Below are 27,781 nucleotides of genomic sequence, written 5' to 3'. Positions count from 1 at the left end.
ATCTTAACATGTTAATATAGTTAGATTTAGTTTTCATCAATTTAGTCCTTAATCAAGACATATATTGTAGGTTTAGACTTCAGTTGTAGTTTTTTAGTAGAAATCTTAAATTCTAGGTTTAGCCCTTAGATTTAGATTTCTCACACTTTAGTCCTTGAACTTTTAAATTTAGGGAATGATTTGATTTAGCTCTCGCATTAACATTTCGATTATTCGACTCAATAATTGATTAAAATAAATTATTATTAATATTAGAGCATTCACCTTAGATTTAATTTCAAGTTAGTTCTTTAATTTAGGCAATAATTTGATTTGACTCTTGCATTAACATGCCGAGGGACCATTTCGATTATTCGACTCAATAATTAATTAAAATAAATTATGATTAATATTAGAACTTTAATTTTTAGATTTAGTCCTTTAGGTTCCATAAATTTCATAATTGACTCTTTAAATTAGAGTTTTCTTTTAATTAACTTACATAGTATAATTAGATTTTTAAATGATTTTTATTGCGTCATGCATTAGCCTGATTTATGGTTTTCGCATATCCAAAATTTGTTATTTTTAATAACTAAAATGTTTATTAAAACTACTCGATTTTAGGTGTTCTAATATCACCTTAAAAATGATTGGTGACGACTCAAACATTTCATTTCAAAATCTTTTCAAAAAACCTCATCGTCATAACTAGTCATTTTCCCTCCGAAGGATCGGTTGTGACAGTTTGGCGACTCCGCTGGGGACATTTTGATTTTCTAAAACAAATAGAGAGTCAAGACATGAGTTGATTACCCTATAATCAAGATTTGAAAATCTTGAGTTTGAATTTATTTAATTTACAATTTATTATGTTCTTTTTTTAAAAAAAATGAGAAAAAAATCTCTCTGATTTATGCTTTTATTTATGTGAACATTAAAATTTAATTAAAATAACAAAATATATTTGAGTGATCCAATCACACCCTAAACAAAGATATGTAACGACTCCCTAGAACCATTTTTTTTATTTTTTTAAAGGAAACCCCGATTTTATTCTAAATAAACCCTATTTTTTTTTCAAGATGTTATGACAGTTTGGCGACTCTACTGAGGACTTTAGAGAATCAATCTATTAGTTGATTAATTATTGTATTTGCAATGGAAATTAGGAATTTGACTTAATTTAATTATTGATCATTTTTTTGTTATGTCTGCTTAAATCACTTGATTGTTTGTATTTTCTTTTATTCTTTTGTAAATAGTTGTACTGATATGTGCACTCTATTTTTTAGATTTTTTTCTCAGACACAACACTGCATTTGCATAACATAAGATCTATACCCGATCATCGTCTCTTTTAAGTGAGGGTGAAAGCGATGCCTTCGTGAGAAATATTTCTTCATGTCAAGCCTAGCAAGTAACCTTCGAGGTCCACATCTTATGTCTTCGTGGGATATGTTTCTATGTGTTAGGCATAGGGAAGTGCATCCCCTTGAGTTTAACTTGGTCATATGAGCTTGTGCTGAGTGAGGATCGAGGGTCTGACTAGCCCAAGTAGGTGGCAGTAAAGATATTTTAGGTACCTTTATCCCTTGGAGATTCTCGAATAGGTTTACATAAAGGAGAAATCAACTTTAACCCTTATCTGTTTTATTTTACTAGCAAAAACATGCAAACTATAAATCTTGCGGTTAGGGTTTATTTTCCCGAACAAAGCATGAGAGTAGAAATCATGTGCAGGTATGGTATATTTTAATTATGTTTTGGTATATAGCATGTGAAACACTCATTTTATTTTATTTATACTAGTTTATTTTTTCTTTTCCTTGCATCGTATCATCACAATATAAATGGTGTTAATTCGCTAGTGGTTAACCAAATAAGAAGGTTTTCATAATAATAAAAGGGTTTCTCAATCGGGTTGTCAAATTGGTTCTTATTCGTGACTACTTGACATATTGAAACCTTGTGTTATAATGAAAATTGTTCTTATGGGACCACTTTCGGAATTGGTACCTTTTTTTCATTTGCATTTGCATTTGCATTTACATCATCATGGCATAAATGTATTGACCCACAATTGGCTATCTAATTAGAAAATTTTCATAAATAGATAGGGGTTTTGCGATCGAATAGACCAAGACACAATTATGAAGCGGTATCCTAAAGAAGTTCCAAGAAGAGTAAGAAGTGATTCATTCAAGGGTCATGTGCCAAACAAACCAGAAGAAGCAATCATCAACATGAGTAGAATGAAATTCAAGAACTGAAGAAACAAATGTCCAAGATGGTGAATGAGATAATTACCTTGGCCGAAAGAAAGTGTATCAATAGACAAGAAAACAATGAACTGGATGAAAGCACCCATATGGTGAAAGCAATGTTAAATAGTCAAGGGTCAATCATAGGACAGGGTGAGCCTAGTAAGTCCAAGGAAACACATATTGTCACCGTTCATATCAACAAACAATTTGGAGGTACAAAAGTGTCCAAATCAAAAGGAATAGGGGCAACCATCGTAGAAGATCGAGAAAGCAAAGATAGAAAGAAGCTTTTGGATCAGATTTCAATAAGGTATGAGAATTTCTTCCCACTGCTTGTTGAAAGAAAATTTGTGACACCAATTCAATCCAAGCTAAAAGTAACCTTTTTATCACGAAAGGTCAAATTTTAATGTAGAATGTGGTTATCACTTGGGATGCTTAGGGCACACCACCGCGAATTATGGTGCACTGAAACACAAAGTCAGAGATCTCGTTCAAAAAAAGTATTGAGTTTCAAGATTGGAGAACTCGTATTCTCTAAAATCTCAATACTTAACTATGTAAAAAAGAGGAAGAATCGGAATCCCGCAATGATAATTCAATGCTCGAAGTCAATTCTAGACCATTATACTCGCTCTGAAGGATCTCATTTAGAAGAAGATAAAAAATATGGATATAGTGGTCCTCGTTTTAACCATATTCCTATGTCGTATACACAATTACATAATAAGCTGTTAGAGGCACGAGAAGTCACCCTACCGTACATTAAACCTTTGCAACCTCTATATCCAAAATGGTATAACGTCAATGCTCGGTGTAATTATCATGCTGGAAATCAAGGTCATTCCATCGAAGACTGCACCACCTTCAAGCAACGAGTTTAACATCTCTTGGAATTTGGAATACTCGAATTTAAGACAAAAGGTAAGTCTGACCAAACCAATAAAGATTCAAAGGAATTTGAAAATGAAGAAACCAATAAGGACACACAATAGAGTGCTTGTAGAAATATGAAGCTCAATTAAATCAGTTAAAGAATGATTTGAGTACAGAGCTAAAGACCATGCAAGATGGTTTTCAAAGATTCAGTCAAGCTTTCAAGAACATTGGTTTGGGTGATGGGCCAGAAGAATTGACAAAGGGACTCATCAATCTACAGAAAGAACTCGAATGGTGGAAAAATAATTGCAAGAAGTAGCGAAGTCAAGTTAAGAAATTCTTTCATGATATGTAAATCATAAAAAATCAATGCAATAACACCATAAAGGATTTGAAGATATGTCAAACCAAGAATGATATGTTGAATATATCTAGAGTTGGGGTGGAAAGGTCATATGAACATAATGGCAAGAATGATAATGAATTAGAAGTTAGTTGAGTTGAAAATGAGAAATTGAAAAAAAAAATATCATGTTTGAGGCTAGAGATGTTATATAAGAGCTTCTTGATCATATTAAGACTCAAATGAAAGCATTGGCATATACAACTCTAAGGTTTGAAGCAGAAACTAGAGAAGAAAGATAATGTCACTAAAGACATTTATACTCAAGCGAGTATTATTGCTCGTCAAATGTTCAACCTAGCTGATTGGGCAACGGAATTTAAGAATGATAACAACTCGACACCAAATCACAAGTGGAAGCCGACTTGACTTCTGAAAGTAGAGAAACTAGAAACTAAGGCCTTTCATTATATGTAAAATTTGGTTGATGTACTAAAAATTTCGTGATTAATGAAAATTATTCCTTGATATTCACCTTTGGGATCAATATCTTTTGCATTTTTACATTTGCATTGGCATTATGCATTTTTTGGTGAAACATGTATCTATCATTAAAAACAGAATTAATTCATAAAGGATTTCATCATCACATCAAATTCCAAAAAACATTCGAAAATGGAAACAAAGCTAGAAAAGGGCGTGTAAGAAAATGTAGTCAGAAAGGTCACATCAATCTATTCTCGATTAGATCACTCAAGACCAGATGAAGTAGGTCGAAGGGGTCAAAGGAAATCTCATTGCCAACTTAAGCATTGAAAATAAGTGTTTTTTATGTCCTCCGGGGTTTATTTGCCTTACAATAACTGATCAGAAATACCTATGAGGGCACCCCACTAGAGTTATAAAAACGATCAAAGCTGTGAAAGATGTTGATGTCTCATTTAGAATAAAAAAAGCTTAGTTTGGTCATTGAAAACATATATAATAATAATAAATTATTTATTCACTTTTATATTCTTCAAGTTAAAAATTATATCGATGTTCGATTCAAATAAAATTTTATAAATTAAGTTCAAATTATATTCAGTTTGAATCATTTTCGATTTAGATCACTTTTAGTTTGAATTACTTTTGGTTTACATTAATTTCAGTTCAAGTTACTCTTGAATCAATTTAACTTCAATTTAGGTTGTTTTCGATTCAAATTACTTTTGGTTCGAGTTAATTTGAAATCTCGTTGCTTTCAAAACATATCAAATTGGATACAAATCCACATTGGTCCACCTAAAATTTGAGTCAATTTCAATTTAAGACAATTTTGGTTCAAGTCAAATTTGATTCGATCGAATCAAGTTTGGCTATCATATTCTGATCTATACAAGTATGCCAAGTATCAAATAGGATAAACTGATTCAAGTAATCACATTCGGACCAAATTTGTAGTGCCTAAGCTTGCCTTCCTTATTTTGGACCATAACCTCAACAAAGCTAATTTTCCGAAGCCAACTGGAGGAAAAAAATGAAAAGCCCTCACTTAAATCCAAGGAATGGTACCTCTGGAACACATCGATCAACAGCTCACCTGTTTTCTTCTTCAGCCGAAGAACAAAATCCCCAAACATTTTCAATCAATAATATCCATGGATATTGTAACAAGAATAAATTATCCGCACCATATTGGTACATTTTGTTATGCAAATTGCATGAAGAATCTGCATCATGTTCTTTGAATTTAATTATTGACGTATTCATACTTGAGCTCTGAGATTAAGACCCCTATTAAATTCGGGTATTGAACAACCAAATGAGACCCAATAACAATCCGAAAATATGATAGCAACCATGATTGACTTGAAGCAATAATGCCGAAGAAAACTGTTCTAGGTTTTATCCATCTCATGGTAAGGCGAACTTATAATGTACTAGATCAAGTTTCCCAAGTATTTGAAGTCCTTCAAGAGATGATATATCCTCATGCCCAAGTTCTAATGTTGAACCAAATATGAAAGACACAAATATTTCAAGAAAGAAAACATGGCATATAATAATAACCTGTAAAATCCAGACCAAATCCAATAATTATCGGCTCATTAAACTTGGGTCCTTTTCAGAAGAAACAAGAGAGTCCAAGTACCTCTTAAGGCCAGCTATTTCAGTAAAATGCAGGCATTTACAGCTATGCCTCTTCATTTCTCTTAAACTATGTTTTCAAATTTCATGGCAATATCCAACTGCCCCTTAAATGTTGCTTACCTGCTATGTTACCATACAGAGATGACATCTAAACAAATACTATTGGATCCGGAGTTACAGATCACATGAGCCATGGCATTTTTTGCAACTGAAGTGATGATTAACTTGGAAGCATATGCACAAAAGAGAATTTATTCATGTGGTAACAGATAAACCAAGCCACACCCCCACTTCGTTTCAATCTTAAAAACGCAAGCACTTGCATTTTCTCTGCCACAGCCCAAAGGGATAACAGAGAAGGTTGGAGTCATTCAAAACATGCCAGATGAGTGTCTTGATCTGTTCTTCAGGCAAAGTTCGTATACTTCCATTGCACAAACAATTACCATCTGAGTGATCGCTCTATTATCTGCTTCCAAATTTTATTTTACACCTTAAAACAAGGGAATTTAGCATTTGCAGAAAACAGAGAAGAATGGTAAACATTATACATAGTATCCCTAAACATGTAGTAAACAGAATTAACAGATTCTGCCCTGCTTCTCCAATAACTTACACCATTTGACAGTGACTAATGGCATAAAGAAACCTACTCAAAATCGCTTTCGCTTCACTTGTGACATATCTTCGAATCCATCATCTTGCCAAATTTGACCACCATGCCTGAAATTTCCTTCGTGCTCCTCAATGTTCTGTGTCCTCCTAGGAGGAGCATTCCCTGGTCGCTTTTTGATTCGTCTATCAAATTCTCTTTCCCTCACCTTTCCTCTTTCATGCAACTCTGAATCATCTTCTGGACAGAACCTAAATGATCTAACCCCACCCTCAGTATTAAGATGAAAATTCTCACTATCAGCAACACTATATGAAGGCCTAAAAGGACGAACAGGTCCTCGCCTATCACCATACCTCCTCCTCTCTTCACTATTCCCATCATTTCCAATCTCTTGAAACCTGCCAGATTGCATAGGCCCACCAAAGTAATCATCACCGTCATTCCTTTCTCGAGGATCAAGATCCAACCTTCTGTTTCTAAGTAAAATCCGTCCAGATGGGCTCCTATTAGAGATGCCAGACCTTGGATGACCATGATCTTGATCAGGATCTATGTCCCTCAAATCTTTCGATGGTCGAGACAAATATGAAGGAGATTCATGTCTTCTAATACCCATATCTCCATTAAAACAGGGATGATCGGGTGATCTTATCCTCTCCATCCTGTAAATTGGTGAAGATCTTTGATGAGGTAATTCCAAAGGCCCTCCAAATCCATCTGGTAATCTCCTCCTAAGAGAAGACCATGGACCAGGAGAACGAGTTCGTGGTCTGGTAGGAGACTTTGAACAAGTTTGTTGAAGATCCCTTCTCTGAACAGATGTAAATTCCCTATCCCCCCTCACAAAAGGATCATCTAATCCCTCAAATGATGGTTGGCAGTGTGCAAACATTGGGTTTGTATGATCATCAGCAAAACCTCTCATATGCCTCAATCCAACTATATCGGATCCATCTTCACCAATGCATCGACTTGGACTAAGATTTCTCTGAATTCTGCGAACCATTTGAAGCCCACGTACTTCAGGTCCATCTCTTCCACCAGGAGACCGCCTCCTTGGGGGTAACTGGGGGAAAATTGATGAATCATCATTCAAGATCTTTCTCCCACCTCGTCCTGTACCAAAATATGCAGCGTCTTGCCTGTTATTATAGCCACTAAAGTTTAGATCTGCATCAGAAACAGCAGATGCATATTTATTTCTCACTACACGAAATTCTGTAGGACCTGCAAAGTTACGATCTGAATCCTGATCACCGTGCTGGGTGACTATCCGACTGGAAATCCTACCTCTTCCACGCATAAAATTCATTCTATTATTTCTGGATGGATGAACATGATATCTCTCCCTTGGGAATCTATGTGAACTGTCGGCATAAGCTTCATCTCTGTGGGTAAACATTGTCAGAATAAAGAAAAATTATAACAGACATTTATTACTCATCAAGTGAAATAAACAAACTGAAATAAAACAGAGCAATGACAAAACATGATAATCACCTCCCTCGAGGATGCAACTTATCTCCTTCCAGGGCAACATCAGGCAGCCTCTCTCTTCCTACTTGTGACTGCAATGCCCTGCCTGAAATAGATCTTGTTCTACCAGGAGAAGACAGATTAGATGCTCGAGACAAGTTTATAATTCGACTCCTACCTCCATTGTCAACATCTTTACCTGCATCATCAACATTTGAAAATTCTTCTAGCTTAGGTAAAATAGACTTGATTTTTCCTTCTGAGCTTCTGGCAGCATCTGCACCTTGAGCAATGGTCACTGAAGTACCCTGGCTTGTATCAGAGAATTGAATAGATGTCTGTTCTCCCTCTTGCCCTTTAACAGTATCCTTCTCAGATACATCCGGCAATTTTCTTGGTAAGGCTTTAATAGGTCTCGTTTTGTCAACTTGACTAGAAGGCATCTCAACGGCAGAAGGTTCTTGCATAAAGACCTTTTTATCAGCTTCGGTAGTCAAATCCTTATAGACAGATGTGTCAATGCATTCATTAGTATTATCATTACCTGTTAATCCTGGGTCTTCTCTTAGATCTTTTTCTCCAAATGAGAATGAAGATGGATCTACAATATCCTTAAAGGCAGTATCACCATTATTTCCATTTCCTGTTTCATTCTTCTCACATACTTCTGTCCCGGGGTTCTCCACAGGTTCCCTGACCTCACCATCTTCAAAGTCATCTTCTCTACGGTCATGATCTATACCCACAACAGCAGCTAACTCTTGTCCGTCATCCAACTCGTAATCAGAACCATATGAATCTTCCTCTAAGACATCACCCGATAAATTAATTTTTTCCTCACTTACGGAACCCTCAACCAATCCCCGTGAATCAGGCAGTTGTACATCCATGGATTTCAGTCTGCAATGATCAGGGTCTTCAACCTTCGTACTATGGTTAATAGAGTTATCTAGTGTACCAGAAATGTTTGATTCATTAACATCAAGGCCATTACAATAAATTATTTTAGAAGCAACGTGACCATCATCAATGGGCTCTGTTTCATTAGCTAGCATTTGCTCATCTGATTGATTCATTTGCCCATCCATTATCTCTTGTGATTTCTTGTTACTCTCACAAACTGGTTCAGGTTTTACGGATACAGAATCAACTGAATTTAAGGTACTAAGAGTTGAAGATTTTAATGTTTCTGAACTCAGCTTTTCATTTTTTTCAGACTTCACCTGCGTGATATTTGACAAGACCGTAGGTTTAGAAATTCCAGCAGAAGCACCCCTGGTGCTCTCATCATGTGGTTCTGATTTTACAGGCTTGTAGTTAACCATGTTCGACTTGCAAGCAGGTACTGGTTTCCTAGGTGAACTGATATTTGCAACTTTAGCTGATGAACCTGACAGTATTTCATCGGGCCTCAAATGAAGATGAGGAGTAGTGAGGCCCAAACAAAGTGAATCCTCAGATCTATACTGCTGGCTAGATGGAACCGGTAACATTTCAATTTTGGCTCTGCGCTCAATTTCTTCACGCATTTGCTGCTGTGCAGGCATGCTTGCAGCAGCCATCCCAGCTGAGCAAATTACCGGCTTCATATCATCCATATGATTAGTCATTTTACTAGTACCATTATCACCACCAGGTCCTTCCCAAGAATCCATTGTCGTATTCAAATCCCAATTTGTTCTATTAGCAAGCATATTAGCACCCTTAGTATTAGGATGGACTTCTGTAGTTCTCAGTTCAGCAATGCAGTCTACTTTGCTTAAAGATAGATTCAAGGAAACAGATTCTTCCTTTTCCTGATTCCTAAAACCTTGCTCATTATTTCCACTAGCCGTAGCAGAAAGATATTCCCCTAGACCTAAAGATAATCCAGGGTTCCCAGGAACTTCAGGTAATTGTGAACCTATAGTCCCATCTACATTTTTCTGACTATTAGTATCTTTCCCTATATTAAAGGTGAGAGAATCATTGCCTACCAAGTCCAATTCAGGTTTTGCAGATGTCCTCGGGGTATTTTTGGATGCTCCGGTTGCCATAAGCTTCCCTTTTCTGTTGATATCAACCAAAGACCCAGGTTGAACCGTAAAGCTTTGTTCTTCAACTTTTACACTAAGCAGATTAGTATTACACTGCACCATGCTACCATTTGTATCATCCGAAGCACTCTTCTCTTTCTCGAGTACAGATTTCGCACTTGCTTCAGAATAGCTCAAAACACTAGCCAAGACACTTCCAGCAACACTACTAGCAGTAGGATTTTCCACGGCCACACTAGCAATAGAACCAGCTGAAACACTAATAGCAGTAGAACCCATTGCAACACTGGAAGCATTAAAACATTCTGCAACACCATCAGCATTCAAACCAGCTGCAACACCACTAGAAGTAGAACTAATTGCAGCACTAGAACTTGTGGCAACACTACCAGCTGCAGCACTAATAGTTGTAGAATTCATTGCAGCGCCAGAAGCATTAGAACTTGTGGCAACACTAGTAGAACTCGTTGCAACACTAGAAGCATTAGAAGTTGCAACAAAACTACCAGTATCCAGACTTGCTGTAGAACCATCAGCCTTAATAACATTGGTTTTCGAACTGGATAATACACCACTGGTATGTGAACTCAATAAAACATCAGTGGGGTCTGAACTCACTGCAATAATAGTATCAGTCGAAACAGTTAAACCTCGAAGTGGACTAGAAAATCCTTTCCGCTCCAATTCGTTTTCAGTGGGGAGCAAAGGCAGATTTTCAGCTAGTTGAGAAGGTGACAAAATAAAGGGAAACCTTCTTTTCTTTATAGGAATACCAGCAGTGTATTCACTAAACTGCCCAACACTGGGTTTAACCCCAACCTACCAACAAAACATAAGTAAATCAAAGTTCACACAAAAACAAACAAAAATCTAGCAACACTTTCACTGAGCTTAGGTTCTAGCAACTGAAAAGGGAAAATTAAAAATCACCTCTTCATTTCCAGATACCGGCATGATCACCAATATTTGGCCTCACAAATTGATCCCTCTTTCCTCTTTACGGCTTTTAGGTGAAAATCAACTTCCAAATTCCAATAAAACAATTACTGAAATCCCTCACTATTCAAAATGTGAAACCCCCAAATTGAAACCACTTCGCTTCTGATTGTCTACCTAAAAACCCTAAAAGAAAATCAGCGAGAATTAACCTGCAACTGCAAGCAAAAATTGGCTTCAGATTGATAAATACTCTAGAACTAAATAAGAAAGTTCAGACATTAACCATATTTTAACCAAAGTTCAAAAAAGTAACGAATTGATACATAAAAACAAACAAATAAATAAAATTCAAAACAACTAGAATAAAACTACAATTTTCTAAATCCAATCAAAATCTTAAAACGAACAGATCGTTTCTTGCGCTGAAGTCGATCAATAAAACGGAAAACAGATAAGAAAATCATGAAAAGACGAATCTGATCATAATATTAAAATACCATACATACAACTAATATTTTGAAAAACGAAATTAAAAAAAACGGATCCAGGAAGAAGCTCATGAAATCAAAATCAAACACGCAAATTTGACCTAACAAAAACATAAAAAAAATAGAAAATTAGGGAAAAAGATCTATGAAATTAAAAGAAAAAAAATTACCTGATCAAAAGAAGATAGGGAAAAGAAAGACCTGAAGCCTAAACCAGATGACAAGGAACCAAACTATCCTAGGGTTCGAGCGATTGCTTCTTTGCCTTGCATTTGGCATTATTATATAGAAAAAATAAATTATATTTTATTATTAAAAAATATTAATGATTAAGGTTTTTTTTTTTTGATATATCATCTTTTCCATTTATTTTTTTCTGTTAGACACCCTTCAGACTATTTTTTTTGATCTAACACCTTTAGTAAGGTACGCCCCTTGTAGCACACTTTACGTTGATCTGGCGTCACGTGGAGTAAGGCGTGCCCTGGAGCGCGCCTTATGTTGATGTGGGTTACACGTGTGTAAAGCGTGACCCCTGAGGCGTGACTTACGTCACGTAGGGCAATAGCGCAGGGCACGGGCCGAGCCTTACCTTTAATTCAATTATATATAACGCGGGTCAGGGGTCGCGCATTAGCTTTAACTAATACAATTATATAAGGAGCGGTGCAGGTACCGCGCCTTGTATATTTATAACTACTTTTCTCGGCTATAAATACCCTTCTCCCCAGTAAACTCCTAACATCTCCCCTCTCAACTTATAAATTAATACAACAATTCCGTCAACGAGTCAATAATTCCGACAATCTTCTCATATTTGATTCTGAAGTTCGTGCGATTTTTTGTTATAAGGTAATTTTGTTATAATTTTGTTATTATTCTTATTGTTTATTATGATTATTTGAAAAAATATTATACGTTTATGTGTAAAAATTTTATTATGTTATATTTTCGTTCATACATTATTTATTTAATCATGTTTGTTTCAGTTGTTTTTTTGCAGATATAATAGTCGCACTTTTAAACTCAAAGAATGACACGACTTTTAGCTATTGTTTATTATGATGGTGAAATTCGAGAAGATGAAACGGGCGTTGTTTTCGTATAAATGAGCGTGTTAAAATATCATTAAAGAGAAACATAACTTTTGAGAAGCTGATAACGAAGATTTCGAGGAAGGTTTATGTTAGAAGTAATAGAAGAATGTCGTCGTTGCAGTACAGATTTCCAACATCATTATTTCCATTAACTTATACAGCGTTCGAACTTTCGAACAATAATGATGTTGAAGTGATGGTTGAATCTCAAAGTAATTATTCAGACGCCGATATTGAGATGTATGCAAAATTTGTTCAAGTGCGTGCTGCTCGGGGTCAGTCATTAAGCTCCCACTATGGGCTGGCTGAACAAGTTGACAGCCCGACGACAGTAATGTGTAATGATTTTAATATCATAATGGGGAGACATTCATCCGCAACTCCTTACGATATGTACCGAGGTGGGTCGACGAACAATTCGTATGGCAACATCGCGTGCATTTCAAGGGGAAGGCATTCATCTGCAAATCCCTTTGACCTTAATATGGAGATGCCATCGACGCAATAATCTGTGCACTATCCATTTGACACGATGGCTTAAAGCTTCAGGAGGAGGCATTCGACTGTGAGTTTTTTCGATCTCAATGTCGATATGCCTTAAAGTTCAAGGGGAAGTCGTGCAAATAGTAGGTTCTTCGACCTAAATGTGGAGAGCATGGAGGAACTATCATCTCTACCAGAAGAACCGCTTCGTGAGCGTGGTGTGGATGGTGCTGAGACTGGACTATTCATTCACCCAGAATCACTACAATTCAACTCCGATGATGATGATGTAGATGAAGTTCCAAGAAATGTGGCACAGACTGACCCTCATGCACACATGTATAAAGTTGATTATGGTGCAATGTACGAGCAAGAATTTGCGGATATGTCTAATCTTGATGGCTATGGATATTACTCATCAATAAATAATGGTGAGTTATCTTTACGCATGGAGTTTTCAAGCAAAGAAGAAGCGATGATGGCTATAAAAAATTATAATATTCGTAATTCTGTTTAGTCTAGAGTCGACCGCTCCATGACCGAAAAATATGTATGCTACTATGTCCGACGCAAAAGCGGATGCAATTGGATGGTTCACGTATCGAAGAGGAAGAAGAAAAACAACAGATGGGAACTAACAATATACAACGGTCCTCACACATGTTGTGCTGGAGGGGTCAACCAAGATCATCCCAACTTGGACTCTGAATTGATATGTCAAGCCATCATACCCATGGTAAAACCAAGCTCTCATATAGTTGTTGCAGTGTTGATTTCAGCTATACAATCGCGGTATGGGTACACTGTCTCCTATAAAAAAGCTTGGTTGGCAAAACAAAATGCCATTGTCAAACTTCATGGCGAATGAGATGCATCTTAAAACGAACTTCCAGGTTGGTTTAGGCTGGTGTGGATATTGAATCCTAGGACAATTGTGGACTTCGAAACCTCTTATGCATACCATAATGACCGATTTCTACGCGATCGATGCCAATTCTACCGGGTTTTTTGGACTTACCCACAGTACATTAATGCTATCAAATACTGCAAGCCTGTGGTCCAGATCGACGGGACTTTCTTGTATGGAAAATACAAGCAAGTTTTATTATTAGCAGTTGTCCAAGATGGCAATCGCAACATTCTTCTAGTTGCTTTTTCTCTTGTCGAAGGAGAAGATACAAATTCTTGGGCTTTTTTCCTCCGAAACTTACGTGCACATGTTATCACGAGGGAAAAATCTGTGTCATTTCAGATCGCAGAGCTGGGATCAAAGCAGCAATGGAGTCTTTGGGTCCAATGTGGCAACCACCCTTTGTCTAACATATGTATTATCTCCGACACATTGTTGCAAACTACCATGGAAGGTACAAGAAGAATGATGAGCGTCAATTAATTGTGCGCATGGGTAAGTGAAATTGATGTAGTTTGTTTTCTTTCAATCATTTTAATTTTGAAAAGAAAGCAAGTTATTAAGTTATACATTTTTTGATCAGGTTACGAACTACTTCCTCGAACGTTTGAATCAATGCTTCAAGATTTGCGGTTGAAGAACGAGGAAGGATACGATTACATCAGCCTCATCGATAAAGAAATGTGGACGAACGCATATGATGGTGGATATCGATATGGACACATGATGACCAACTTGGCTTAGGCAATCAATTCAACCTTAAAGGGTGCACGTCACTTACCTGTAGTGGCTTTGGTAAAAACTATATATTTTTATTTGGGGGCGCTTTTTGCGAAGCTCGGGGGACAAGCTCAAACCTGGATGCAAGGCGGTCATGTCTATCACCCTAGATTAGTTACAGATCTACAAAAAAAAAAATTGCTGCATCAAATGGAATGTCTGTATCTGACTTCTTTAGAAGGCGTGAAATGTTTCGTGCCACAGAATTGCCGCGACCTCTTCAAGGGATTGAAGCTGTGTCGTTAAGACTAAATATACGGGACAGAACGTGTGACTGCGGGTCTTTTCAAGCTCTGAAGTATCCATGCTCTCATGTGATAGCAGCTTGCTCGCATATGCGTCAAGACTATAATCGTTTTGTGGATCCCATATACCTACTATATGAAGTTTATAAGGTGTACGAATTTGAGTTCCCCCCATAGGTAATGATAAAGACCCTGATGAGGTTCAGGATTGGCTTCCGATTATACTAAATCCAATTTTATTAAGGGAGTATGGTCGTCCAAAATCCAATCGAATTCATTGCGATATGGATATTCGAGAAAGATCTAGACAAGACAGAAGATGTGGACATTGTAGAAACCCAGGACACACTAGAAAAACATGTCCACTTCTGTTGTCATCAAGTAACAATTGATGATGACATGATGTAATTGTTTATCAAATAATAATTCTTGTACTTTAATTTGCATTTACTTAAAGTTAATGTCATTCGATAACCGCTGATGAACAGTAAAAAATGATACAAGAAAACGAGATTGAACGTTGGCGTTATATGTGATTATAATAAAAGAGATAATAAGTGACAAACTGAAGAAAGTTTGAGAACACAATTATTAAATTTTATCAAACTAATAACAATTTGGTATTTGAATATAATTTTAAATACAACAAACTTACAAAAAGTATTAAATGGTAAATGATAACCAAATAACAATAAGTGATATTAAATGGTAATAAACAAAATTAACCAAAATACATTAACAAAACTGTATAACAAATTTAACAAAATAAATTAAAATAAATCCAACCACATTAACGAAAAAAGTAAGTATTAAATGATAAATAATAAAAAATTACAATAAAAAAGTCCAATAAACAACTGAATACAAATATAATAAAAAAAACAAAATCTATCGATGCATGCGACGCGAATGTGTTCCACAAGACGATGGATGTCGGTCTCGAGGATGATTTCTTCGTATCATTGGTTGTGACTCCTCACTGTCATCATCATTACCATCATCATCGTCGTCGTCGTCGTCGTCCTGAGCAGTTACATTTTGTTGAGGAGGAGCTGATGACGATGAAGGACCTCCAAAGAATAAGGACCCTAGAGGTGTATGACTGACTATCCCACCGGCCTGCGAAAACTGGGAAAACTCATAAAACCTAGACATCGCTGAGTATGAAAACTGTACAGGAGGTGTCTGTGTTGCTGCCATAGGTGATGAGACTGCACCCGCCAAATATTCAGTATATGAACCCCAAGTAGGATCTACAAACATAGACCCATAATATCCTCCAGGATGGGTCATATAACTCTGTGACGGTGGCAGTGGCGGGGTTATAAAACCATGTGACGGTGGCGGCGGTGGCATCGGGTAAGGGAATGACAGTGGCGGCATCATATATGGTTGTGGTATATAAGTCGCTGGAGACTATGGCTGCTGTGAAGGTCATGCTGGTGCAGCTGAGGACGAACTGAATGCACCTGTTCTCCGTACACGAGTCGAGGGACGATGGTGCTGTGTCGGTGAATGTCTTTATCAACATCGCTGAAAGGTCTGCCCTCGTGCATCATCAGGAAGCATAAACGGTTTCCCGTTACTGTTGAACCAGTCATAATAACCGTCAACAACCATCAAGAGGTCATCAAAAATGGGCTCTCTAAGGGGAAGGCGCCGATGTCGATCCTCCCACAATATGACCCACTCATGATGCCTCACCAGCCAATCTGTATCTGTCTTTCCACGTCGATCTGTGCTATGCAACTCGTCCATATTGCGAGGTGCTTCCGGAATTGGTTGAAAACAACCTAATTGCCGAAGCACACGATCAGTGGAGTGCCACTCAACAATCACATAACAGATCAAATGGACCATCGCCATCCAAACATCTGATGGGCCCCTCAACTCAGGTGGGATCACCATCCTCACATCGTCATTAGAATATGACACCCATTCAAACTAAAACAAATATATATAATTTTTATCAAAATAATAATCTAATTATATAACTATAATTTAAAATCGATTTTTAAACATTAAAATGCATACCTGTGTGCCAGCCTTCTGATCGATTATAACCCTAATTTTTTCTAAATCATCAGGTAGCTCCTGATGATTTTTCCTATGAGTAGACCACCTTTTCAAGGAAAAAAAAATTATTATACACTGTATAAAATGATTAATATACGAAATCAATTTTATAATTACCTCAATAATAGTGGAAATACGAATGGGTTCTTGATAACGGGACATAAAAAGGGCAATCGATACCACACCCAAGACTGCAGCAGCAGGAGACATCCGTCGATAGCATTTTTTCTGTAGTCAATCGCGCGACACATCTCCCTTACAGGAAAGCCAAAACTGCCGAGCCCCAACTGAGTGATCCGGCCAGATGAAAGTCACCAAGATGTCACAACCACATACAGTGAATTTGGTTGCGCGATTTGTTTGGCATCACCCTCTTATCAGTTGCAGTATGCATGCCCGTGCATACATTTTAACTTCATCATCAGAGGCATCCTCGCTCAACTCCCGAAAATTGGCATATAACCAATTTAACGGTTTTCGACCACCGTTAAAACTTTTTGGGACACGTCCTATATAGTCTCGGCACAAAGCAGTCCATGAACTGTGCGCCATCCCCGATATCACATCTCCATCCACCGAAAGCCCCAGGTGCATAGAAATATCCTCAGGTGTAATCGTGCACTCTTCGCACGGAAGATGAAATGTGTGGGTCTCCGGCCTCCACCGCTCCACTAAGGCAGCAATAAGGTATAGTTCTATCTTACAGTGACCCTCATATCTACCTATGTGACCGAATCCAACCTCTACTAAATACGGCATGACAAGGCCAGGTATCACTAACTTAAGGTTCCTAATAAAAGGATCTAATATACGGTCTCTCTCCTAAAATATAAATAATTCCAAAAATTAATTTTTAAACTAATAATCATCCATTAAATAAATAAATAAATTATTACTAATAATTTAAATTAAATTAAAACGTTAAAATGTTACCGTATTAACAAAATGTCGAGATATATGATTTCCATCCAAGCGAAGCAGACCGCCTTCCATTTTATATCTACAAAAAATATTAATTAAATACAATATTAAATAATTTAAATACTTAAATAAATTAAATACAAAATATTAAATATTAAATATAATCAAAATATACCTTAAACAGAGAATATAGTATTTGAGAGAGGTTGAGAGAAGTTGAGTGGATTTGGTGTGATGAAAGTGATTGAGGATGTGAGTATTTATAGGGAGGGAGGGGGTGTGAATGGTCGGGGTAGGTATGTAATTAAACCTAAGGCGCGCCGCAGGGGCACACCTTTTTGACGCGTGTCAGATTTACAGGTAAGGCGCGGTCCCTGCCCCGCGCCTTACACACGTGTATCCCAATCAGTATAAGGCGCGCTTCAGGGGGCGTGTCTTACCCCACGTGGCATCAGATCAGCGTAAAACGCGCTGCAGGGGGCGCGCCTTACTGCAAAGGGTGTTAGATCGAGAAAAATAGTCTGAAGGGTGCCTGAAAGGGAAAATAAATGTAAAAGGTGATATATCGGGAAAAACACCTTCAATAAGTCTTCGTCATGATTCGAAAAACGAAACCCAATCAATGATTGACACGTTTAAAGCTATTATAATCAGAATAAATTATGTGTTTAGTACCTAATTTATCAGTTTTAGTTCATTTTAGTATCTACACTTTTAATTTTTTTAAAATCATACTTAAAGTTTAGTTTTGTTTTATTTTAATACACTGTTAAAAATTTAACATTAATTTTTGAAAAAAAATAAAAGTTTATGTACTAAAATAGATCAAAATTGATAGTTTATATATTAAACTGACAAAATTTTAAATGACAAGGTATTAAAATAAAAATTAGATATAACTTTAAAAATTAAAGATTTAAATATTAAAACATAACAAAATTAACAAGTTATATATTAAATACATAGTTTACTCAAACTTAATGCAACGTCATTCTGCCATAATTCCTCCACTTGCATTTGCCGATCTTTTTTGCCCTCTAGGTGAGCCGGACTAATTACTTCTTTTTCCAAGCCCGTTGATAAAGACTTGTTGAATATAACTATAAAATCTATATATAAATTGATAATGGGGTGATCACGTAATTTTATTAATTTAAAGATGTATTAATTAATTGATATTCAAAGATATTATTAATTTTCTTGATTATCCAATAAAATGAATGTCAATTACCGATTAGATTACTCGAATGAAAATGATACATGTTTAAAAGTTCAGAGTTTAGAAGAAATTATAGCTAGTGTTATTAAAAATCTCATTGAGGATAAAACTGAAGATGATACAATGACTTTGCAACCAATTACGTGAAGGTAGCACACATAGTGGCAACAACTCTTCACAACTTTTTGTTACAGTATGAGAACGCAACACTGAAACTTTTGGATACAGTAAGGAAAGTTAGAGATAAAATATAGTTAAATTTAAATTTTAAGAAGAAGCAAACAACAATAGAGTCATATTTTATTGAGTTGTCCTAGTTATTTTCTTAATTTTCTAGAATTATTAATTTATAAAATTAAAGGACCATAAATTTATATAAGCATCTTTCTGAAAATTATTGTCTTATTAATTTATCAAAATTATTAATTTAGACTTTGGGTCTAAGTTGATCGAGAAGAATTCTTATTTTAGAGAGGTTATTAATTTATCGAGTATTAATTTATAAATGTTTTATTGTATCCTATTTTTTATAATCACCGATATCTAATTTATTAATCGATTAATCCAAATTAGATATTGTAGAGACGAGAGCGAATCTTCCAACTTAGTTTGTTCTATTTGCAAATGCTATAATTTAAACATCTGACCTTGCTTAAGGGATCGAATATCTCATCTCACTAGACGAACTGGTTGTTGGTAAATAAAACTATTATATTAACGAGTAATTTGTTCAACCTATATTATTATTTAGACATTATGTTATAAAAATGTCTTTAATGATTAATTAAATATTTATTTTGATACCTATCTTTGTGGATCATTTTAATTTTCGACGTTTTATTTTAAAGTAAAAATGTTTATAATGTCTGATTGAATAGTCACATTACTCTTATTCTTTTTTTGGAGCATCTTGACTTCAACGTTTTATTTTACAGTAAAAATTTCCCTTTTAAAGCGTTGATCATTTATTGACTAACAAGTTCCATCCACGAAGGGACCTTTTTATCCCAAAATAAAATGTTTGGACCAAAATACTTAAAAAAAAGAGTAAGTACCAAAATAACTATTTAGTCAAACATCATGGACAGTTTTATCATTATGTTTATTATTTATCATTAAAAATGTATAATTTTGGGATAATTATTTGTTTGGTGAATTTGGATAAAAAAATAATTTTTAGTTAATTTTATCTAACTCAAAGTTATTGTTTTATATTAATTTAAATACTAAAAAATTAAGCGTTGAATTTAAATTATAAAATATGTTTAATATTTTACTTAAAATTAAGTATAAAATATAATTAGAATGTTTGATAAATATATATTTTAAATGATAATATACTCAAAAGAAATAAAATAAAATACGTCGAAATGATTTTCATTAGGTGATAAGCAAGTTCATATTTACTTTCATTTTCCATAGTTTTTTTAAGTGAAAAGTTATAAAAAAAAGGTTTTCAATTTGGATTATCAAACGAAATTTAAAAAAAAAGTCATTGAAAATATTACTCTTCAGTTTATTAAATTTTACAACATGCTATCAAGCAAGATCTCAATGTTCAAAAATTAAGTATTGAATATTGTCAAAATCATTTTATGGTGATTAAAATGTATTAAGTCTTTAAAGATCTCATTGCATTGTTGGAGTTTCCATCAATTGTTTTAGGTTGGATATAATCAAATACCCACAAATTTGGTATGCGCAAAACTTTAGTATTTGTTTTGCGCAGGATATCAAATATCATATTGAGAAATCAGTGACCGAAAATGTCTTATAATATACGATTTAACCAAATTTTTTTGGATTTGCAAAAATAACCAACAAATTCGCAACGCGGTTTCAAATTTGCAACACGAACTCCAATTTCGCAACACAGTTTCCAAATTTGCAACTCAATTTTCAGATTCGCAACTCGAATTTCTTTTTCGCAACTCGTTTTTAACAATTTCGCAACACGAATTTCTTTTTCGCAACTTGATTTACAATTTCGCATATAACGAGATTGAACGTTGGCGTTATATGTGATTATAATAAAAGAGATAATAAGTGACAAACTGAAGAAAGTTTGAGAACACAATTATTAAATTTTATCAAACTAATAACAATTTGGTATTTGAATATAATTTTAAATACAACAAACTTACAAAAAGTATTAAATGGTAAATGATAACCAAATAACAATAAGTGATATTAAATGGTAATAAACAAAATTAACCAAAATACATTAACAAAACTGTATAACAAATTTAACAAAATAAATTAAAATAAATCCAACCACATTAACGAAAAAAGTAAGTATTAAATGATAAATAATAAAAAATTACAATAAAAAAGTCCAATAAACAACTGAATACAAATATAATAAAAAAAACAAAATCTATCGATGCATGCGACGCGAATGTGTTCCACAAGACGATGGATGTCGGTCTCGAGGATGATTTCTTCGTATCATTGGTTGTGACTCCTCACTGTCATCATCATTACCATCATCATCGTCGTCGTCGTCGTCGTCCTGAGCAGTTACATTTTGTTGAGGAGGAGCTGATGACGATGAAGGACCTCCAAAGAATAAGGACCCTAGAGGTGTATGACTGACTATCCCACCGGCCTGCGAAAACTGGGAAAACTCATAAAACCTAGACATCGCTGAGTATGAAAACTGTACAGGAGGTGTCTGTGTTGCTGCCATAGGTGATGAGACTGCACCCGCCAAATATTCAGTATATGAACCCCAAGTAGGATCTACAAACATAGACCCATAATATCCTCCAGGATGGGTCATATAACTCTGTGACGGTGGCAGTGGCGGGGTTATAAAACCATGTGACGGTGGCGGCGGTGGCATCGGGTAAGGGAATGACAGTGGCGGCATCATATATGGTTGTGGTATATAAGTCGCTGGAGACTATGGCTGCTGTGAAGGTCCTGCTGGTGCAGCTGAGGACGAACTGAATGCACCTGTTCTCCGTACACGAGTCGAGGGACGATGGTGCTGTGTCGGTGAATGTCTTTATCAACATCGCTGAAAGGTCTGCCCTCGTGCATCATCAGGAAGCATAAACGGTTTCCCGTTACTGTTGAACCAGTCATAATAACCGTCAACAACCATCAAGAGGTCATCAAAAATGGGCTCTCTAAGGGGAAGGCGCCGATGTCGATCCTCCCACAATATGACCCACTCATGATGCCTCACCAGCCAATCTGTATCTGTCTTTCCACGTCGATCTGTGCTATGCAACTCGTCCATATTGCGAGGTGCTTCCGGAATTGGTTGAAAATAACCTAATTGCCGAAGCACACGATCAGTGGAGTGCCACTCAACAATCACATAACAGATCAAATGGACCATCGCCATCCAAACATCTGATGGGCCCCTCAACTCAGGTGGGATCACCATCCTCACATCGTCATTAGAATATGACACCCATTCAAACTAAAACAAATATATAATTTTTATCAAAATAATAATCTAATTATATAACTATAATTTAAAATCGATTTTTAAACATTAAAATGCATACCTGTGTGCCAGCCTTCTGATCGATTATAACCCTAATTTTTTCTAAATCATCAGGTAGCTCCTGATGATTTTTCCTATGAGTAGACCACCTTTTCAAGGAAAAAAAAATTATTATACACTGTATAAAATGATTAATATACGAAATCAATTTTATAATTACCTCAATAATAGTGGAAATACGAATGGGTTCTTGATAACGGGACATAAAAAGGGCAATCGATACCACACCCAAGACTGCAGCAGCAGGAGACATCCGTCGATAGCATTTTTTCTGTAGTCAATCGCGCGACACATCTCCCTTACAGGAAAGCCAAAACTGCCGAGCCCCAACTGAGTGATCCGGCCAGATGAAAGTCACCAAGATGTCACAACCACATACAGTGAATTTGGTTGCGCGATTTGTTTGGCATCACCCTCTTATCAGTTGCAGTATGCATGCCCGTGCATACATTTTAACTTCATCATCAGAGGCATCCTCGCTCAACTCCCGAAAATTGGCATATAACCAATTTAACGGTTTTCGACCACCGTTAAAACTTTTTGGGACACGTCCTATATAGTCTCGGCACAAAGCAGTCCATGAACTGTGCGCCATCCCCGATATCACATCTCCATCCACCGAAAGCCCCAGGTGCATAGAAATATCCTCAGGTGTAATCGTGCACTCTTCGCACGGAAGATGAAATGTGTGGGTCTCCGGCCTCCACCGCTCCACTAAGGCAGCAATAAGGTATAGTTCTATCTTACAGTGACCCTCATATCTACCTATGTGACCGAATCCAACCTCTACTAAATACGGCATGACAAGGCCAGGTATCACTAACTTAAGGTTCCTAATAAAAGGATCTAATATACGGTCTCTCTCCTAAAATATAAATAATTCCAAAAATTAATTTTTAAACTAATAATCATCCATTAAATAAATAAATAAATTATTACTAATAATTTAAATTAAATTAAAACGTTAAAATGTTACCGTATTAACAAAATGTCGAGATATATGATTTCCATCCAAGCGAAGCAGACCGCCTTCCATTTTATATCTACAAAAAATATTAATTAAATACAATATTAAATAATTTAAATACTTAAATAAATTAAATACAAAATATTAAATATTAAATATAATCAAAATATACCTTAAACAGAGAATATAGTATTTGAGAGAGGTTGAGAGAAGTTGAGTGGATTTGGTGTGATGAAAGTGATTGAGGATGTGAGTATTTATAGGGAGGGAGGGGGTGTGAATGGTCGGGGTAGGTATGTAATTAAACCTAAGGCGCGCCGCAGGGGCACACCTTTTTGACGCGTGTCAGATTTACAGGTAAGGCGCGGTCCCTGCCCCGCGCCTTACACACGTGTATCCCAATCAGTATAAGGCGCGCTTCAGGGGGCGTGTCTTACCCCACGTGGCATCAGATCAGCGTAAAACGCGCTGCAGGGGGCGCGCCTTACTGCAAAGGGTGTTAGATCGAGAAAAATAGTCTGAAGGGTGCCTGAAAGGGAAAAATAAATGTAAAAGGTGATATATCGGGAAAAACACCTTCAATAAGTCTTCGTCATGATTCGAAAAACGAAACCCAATCAATGATTGACACGTTTAAAGCTATTATAATCAGAATAAATTATGTGTTTAGTACCTAATTTATCAGTTTTAGTTCATTTTAGTATCTACACTTTTAATTTTTTTAAAATCATACTTAAAGTTTAGTTTTGTTTTATTTTAATACACTGTTAAAAATTTAACATTAATTTTTGAAAAAAAATAAAAGTTTATGTACTAAAATAGATCAAAATTGATAGTTTATATATTAAACTGACAAAATTTTAAATGACAAGGTATTAAAATAAAAATTAGATATAACTTTAAAAATTAAAGATTTAAATATTAAAACATAACAAAATTAACAAGTTATATATTAAATACATAGTTTACTCAAACTTAATGCAACGTCATTCTGCCATAATTCCTCCACTTGCATTTGCCGATCTTTTTTGCCCTCTAGGTGAGCCGGACTAATTACTTCTTTTTCCAAGCCCGTTGATAAAGACTTGTTGAATATAACTATAAAATCTATATATAAATTGATAATGGGGTGATCACGTAATTTTATTAATTTAAAGATGTATTAATTAATTGATATTCAAAGATATTATTAATTTTCTTGATTATCCAATAAAATGAATGTCAATTACCGATTAGATTACTCGAATGAAAATGATACATGTTTAAAAGTTCAGAGTTTAGAAGAAATTATAGCTAGTGTTATTAAAAATCTCATTGAGGATAAAACTGAAGATGATACAATGACTTTGCAACCAATTACGTGAAGGTAGCACACATAGTGGCAACAACTCTTCACAACTTTTTGTTACAGTATGAGAACGCAACACTGAAACTTTTGGATACAGTAAGGAAAGTTAGAGATAAAATATAGTTAAATTTAAATTTTAAGAAGAAGCAAACAACAATAGAGTCATATTTTATTGAGTTGTCCTAGTTATTTTCTTAATTTTCTAGAATTATTAATTTATAAAATTAAAGGACCATAAATTTATATAAGCATCTTTCTGAAAATTATTGTCTTATTAATTTATCAAAATTATTAATTTAGACTTTGGGTCTAAGTTGATCGAGAAGAATTCTTATTTTAGAGAGGTTATTAATTTATCGAGTATTAATTTATAAATGTTTTATTGTATCCTATTTTTTATAATCACCGATATCTAATTTATTAATCGATTAATCCAAATTAGATATTGTAGAGACGAGAGCGAATCTTCCAACTTAGTTTGTTCTATTTGCAAATGCTATAATTTAAACATCTGACCTTGCTTAAGGGATCGAATATCTCATCTCACTAGACGAACTGGTTGTTGGTAAATAAAACTATTATATTAACGAGTAATTTGTTCAACCTATATTATTATTTAGACATTATGTTATAAAAATGTCTTTAATGATTAATTAAATATTTATTTTGATACCTATCTTTGTGGATCATTTTAATTTTCGACGTTTTATTTTAAAGTAAAAATGTTTATAATGTCTGATTGAATAGTCACATTACTCTTATTCTTTTTTGGAGCATCTTGACTTCAACGTTTTATTTTACAGTAAAAATTTCCCTTTTAAAGCGTTGATCATTTATTGACTAACAAGTTCCATCCACGAAGGGACCTTTTTATCCCAAAATAAAATGTTTGGACCAAAATACTTAAAAAAAAGAGTAAGTACCAAAATAACTATTTAGTCAAACATCATGGACAGTTTTATCATTATGTTTATTATTTATCATTAAAAATGTATAATTTTGGGATAATTATTTGTTTGGTGAATTTGGATAAAAAAATAATTTTTAGTTAATTTTATCTAACTCAAAGTTATTGTTTTATATTAATTTAAATACTAAAAAATTAAGCGTTGAATTTAAATTATAAAATATGTTTAATATTTTACTTAAAATTAAGTATAAAATATAATTAGAATGTTTGATAAATATATATATTTTAAATGATAATATACTCAAAAGAAATAAAATAAAATACGTCGAAATGATTTTCATTAGGTGATAAGCAAGTTCATATTTACTTTCATTTTCCATAGTTTTTTTAAGTGAAAAGTTATAAAAAAAAAGGTTTTCAATTTGGATTATCAAACGAAATTTAAAAAAAAAGTCATTGAAAATATTACTCTTCAGTTTATTAAATTTTACAACATGCTATCAAGCAAGATCTCAATGTTCAAAAATTAAGTATTGAATATTGTCAAAATCATTTTATGGTGATTAAAATGTATTAAGTCTTTAAAGATCTCATTGCATTGTTGGAGTTTCCATCAATTGTTTTAGGTTGGATATAATCAAATACCCACAAATTTGGTATGCGCAAAACTTTAGTATTTGTTTTGCGCAGGATATCAAATATCATATTGAGAAATCAGTGACCGAAAATGTCTTATAATATACGATTTAACCAAATTTTTTTGGATTTGCAAAAATAACCAACAAATTCGCAACGCGGTTTCAAATTTGCAACACGAACTCCAATTTCGCAACACAGTTTCCAAATTTGCAACTCAATTTTCAGATTCGCAACTCGAATTTCTTTTTCGCAACTCGTTTTTAACAATTTCGCAACACGAATTTCTTTTTCGCAACTTGATTTACAATTTCGCAACTCGATTTTTGAATTCGCAACACGAATTTCTTTTTCGCAACACGAATTTCTTTTTCGGAACTCGATTTTCTTTTTCGCAACACGAATTTTTTGGGTATATAAACTACGCAACAGCAGCAGCAACTCATAACCTAAATCCCTAAATCGCAACTCAGTCTATCTCCATCTCTCACTCTCTCCGGCGACATCCTTTCCTATATCCGACGACATCCTTCCCCATCTCTAATTTTTTTTACATAATTTTATTTCTATATAATGTTTCAATGATTTCTCTCCCAAATTATCAAGTATCAACTTAATAAAGGTATGTTTTCTCTAAATTAGTGATGATATCTAGTTTATAGCTCATTTGTTTAGTAAATTAATTTACAATTTGTAGAATGAAATCATCTAATGTTGATCATGTTTAGATAGATTTGTGTTATGGGGGGTCATGGGAGAATGTTAATGGTGTTTTACAATATATGCCTTTACCCATGAATCTTCAACTAAAATTGTCATTAAATTTGTTAACTTTTGAAACTCTAATGTTATGTGTTTCAAAGAAATTAAATTTAGAGCCTCTAAGTGGATTTAGGCTATCTTATCAGAGAAAAGGTAAAGTTTATTTGTTAATCAACAATGAAGATGTTGAACGATTCATTTCTTACATTAGTGTTTCGCAAGATGATGTTACATTGTATGTTGTTGAACCTAGAAGTAGTGAAGTTGGGTCAGTAACGGGTAGTAATCAACTAAGTTCTTCAGCCCCAGTTTATGGTGCTCACAATGTACAACGTTTTTATCAACCTCAAAATTTCATGATTCCACCACAATTTCATCACCAAGAAAATTTTGTTTCACCACATTTCCAATACCAAACACAGTCTCAAAATCCACAACTTTTCTCTAATCCAAATCTCAATCAACTTTCAGCACCAAATTCCAGTTTTCGTATTGACCAGTTAGACGATAATGAGCCAACAGAAAAAATTGTGAGTACTAGTCAGTATTCGAAATTTGATCTTGGTCAATACCCGAACTTTGATCTTGGTCAATACTCGAATTTTGAGATTGTTTCAGAAGAAGAAACAGACCCTGCTTGTAATGATTTTGATATTGGTCAATACTCGCATTTTGATGATAAAACAGCCGCTGCCGAGGAAGATGTTGTTAATGATAATGAGGAGGAAGTTACGGCTATGAATGAACATGT

The 27,781-nt window shown here is 34.8% G+C and overlaps 1 protein-coding gene across 2 annotated transcripts; it reads right to left on the bottom strand.

Annotated features, from left to right (window-relative positions):
• Nucleotides 1–5,592: 5,592 nt before the first annotated feature.
• Nucleotides 5,593–11,404, bottom strand: LOC120175737. Of its 2 annotated transcripts, XM_039182296.1 has the most exons (6): nucleotides 11,327–11,404; nucleotides 10,660–10,883; nucleotides 8,238–10,548; nucleotides 7,718–8,153; nucleotides 7,508–7,605; nucleotides 5,593–7,387 (listed from the first exon to the last, which is right to left on the bottom strand). In XM_039182296.1, the coding sequence occupies exons 2-6, from the start codon at nucleotides 10,681–10,683 to the stop codon at nucleotides 6,255–6,257; spliced, it is 4,002 nt and encodes a 1,333-aa protein (XP_039038227.1). In that variant the 5' UTR covers nucleotides 10,684–10,883; nucleotides 11,327–11,404; the 3' UTR covers nucleotides 5,593–6,254. The 2 variants fall into 2 exon arrangements, with proteins under 2 accessions (XP_039038227.1, XP_039038226.1); XM_039182295.1 differs by having other exon boundaries at nucleotides 7,718–10,548.
• Between the last annotated feature and the right edge of the window lie 16,377 nt (nucleotides 11,405–27,781).

This window comes from Hibiscus syriacus, unplaced genomic scaffold (assembly GCF_006381635.1).
Source record: "Hibiscus syriacus cultivar Baekdansim isolate YM2019G1 unplaced genomic scaffold, ASM638163v2 tig00112215_pilon, whole genome shotgun sequence".
Lineage (NCBI taxonomy): Eukaryota > Viridiplantae > Streptophyta > Magnoliopsida > Malvales > Malvaceae > Hibiscus > Hibiscus syriacus.
The sequence above is the reverse complement of the archived record's forward strand: the minus strand, read 5'-3'. Positions and strand labels throughout refer to the sequence as shown.

Coding starts and splice junctions, on each gene's coding strand:
- LOC120175737 (XM_039182295.1), bottom strand. CDS start 10,683: ATGCCGGTATCTGGAAATGAAGAG. Junction 7,606..7,717: donor AAGTTGCATCCTCGAGGGAG/GTGATTATCATG, acceptor GTTTACCCACAG/AGATGAAGCTTATGCCGACA. Junction 7,388..7,507: donor GAATTTTATGCGTGGAAGAG/GTAGGATTTCCA, acceptor TTTCTGATGCAG/ATCTAAACTTTAGTGGCTAT.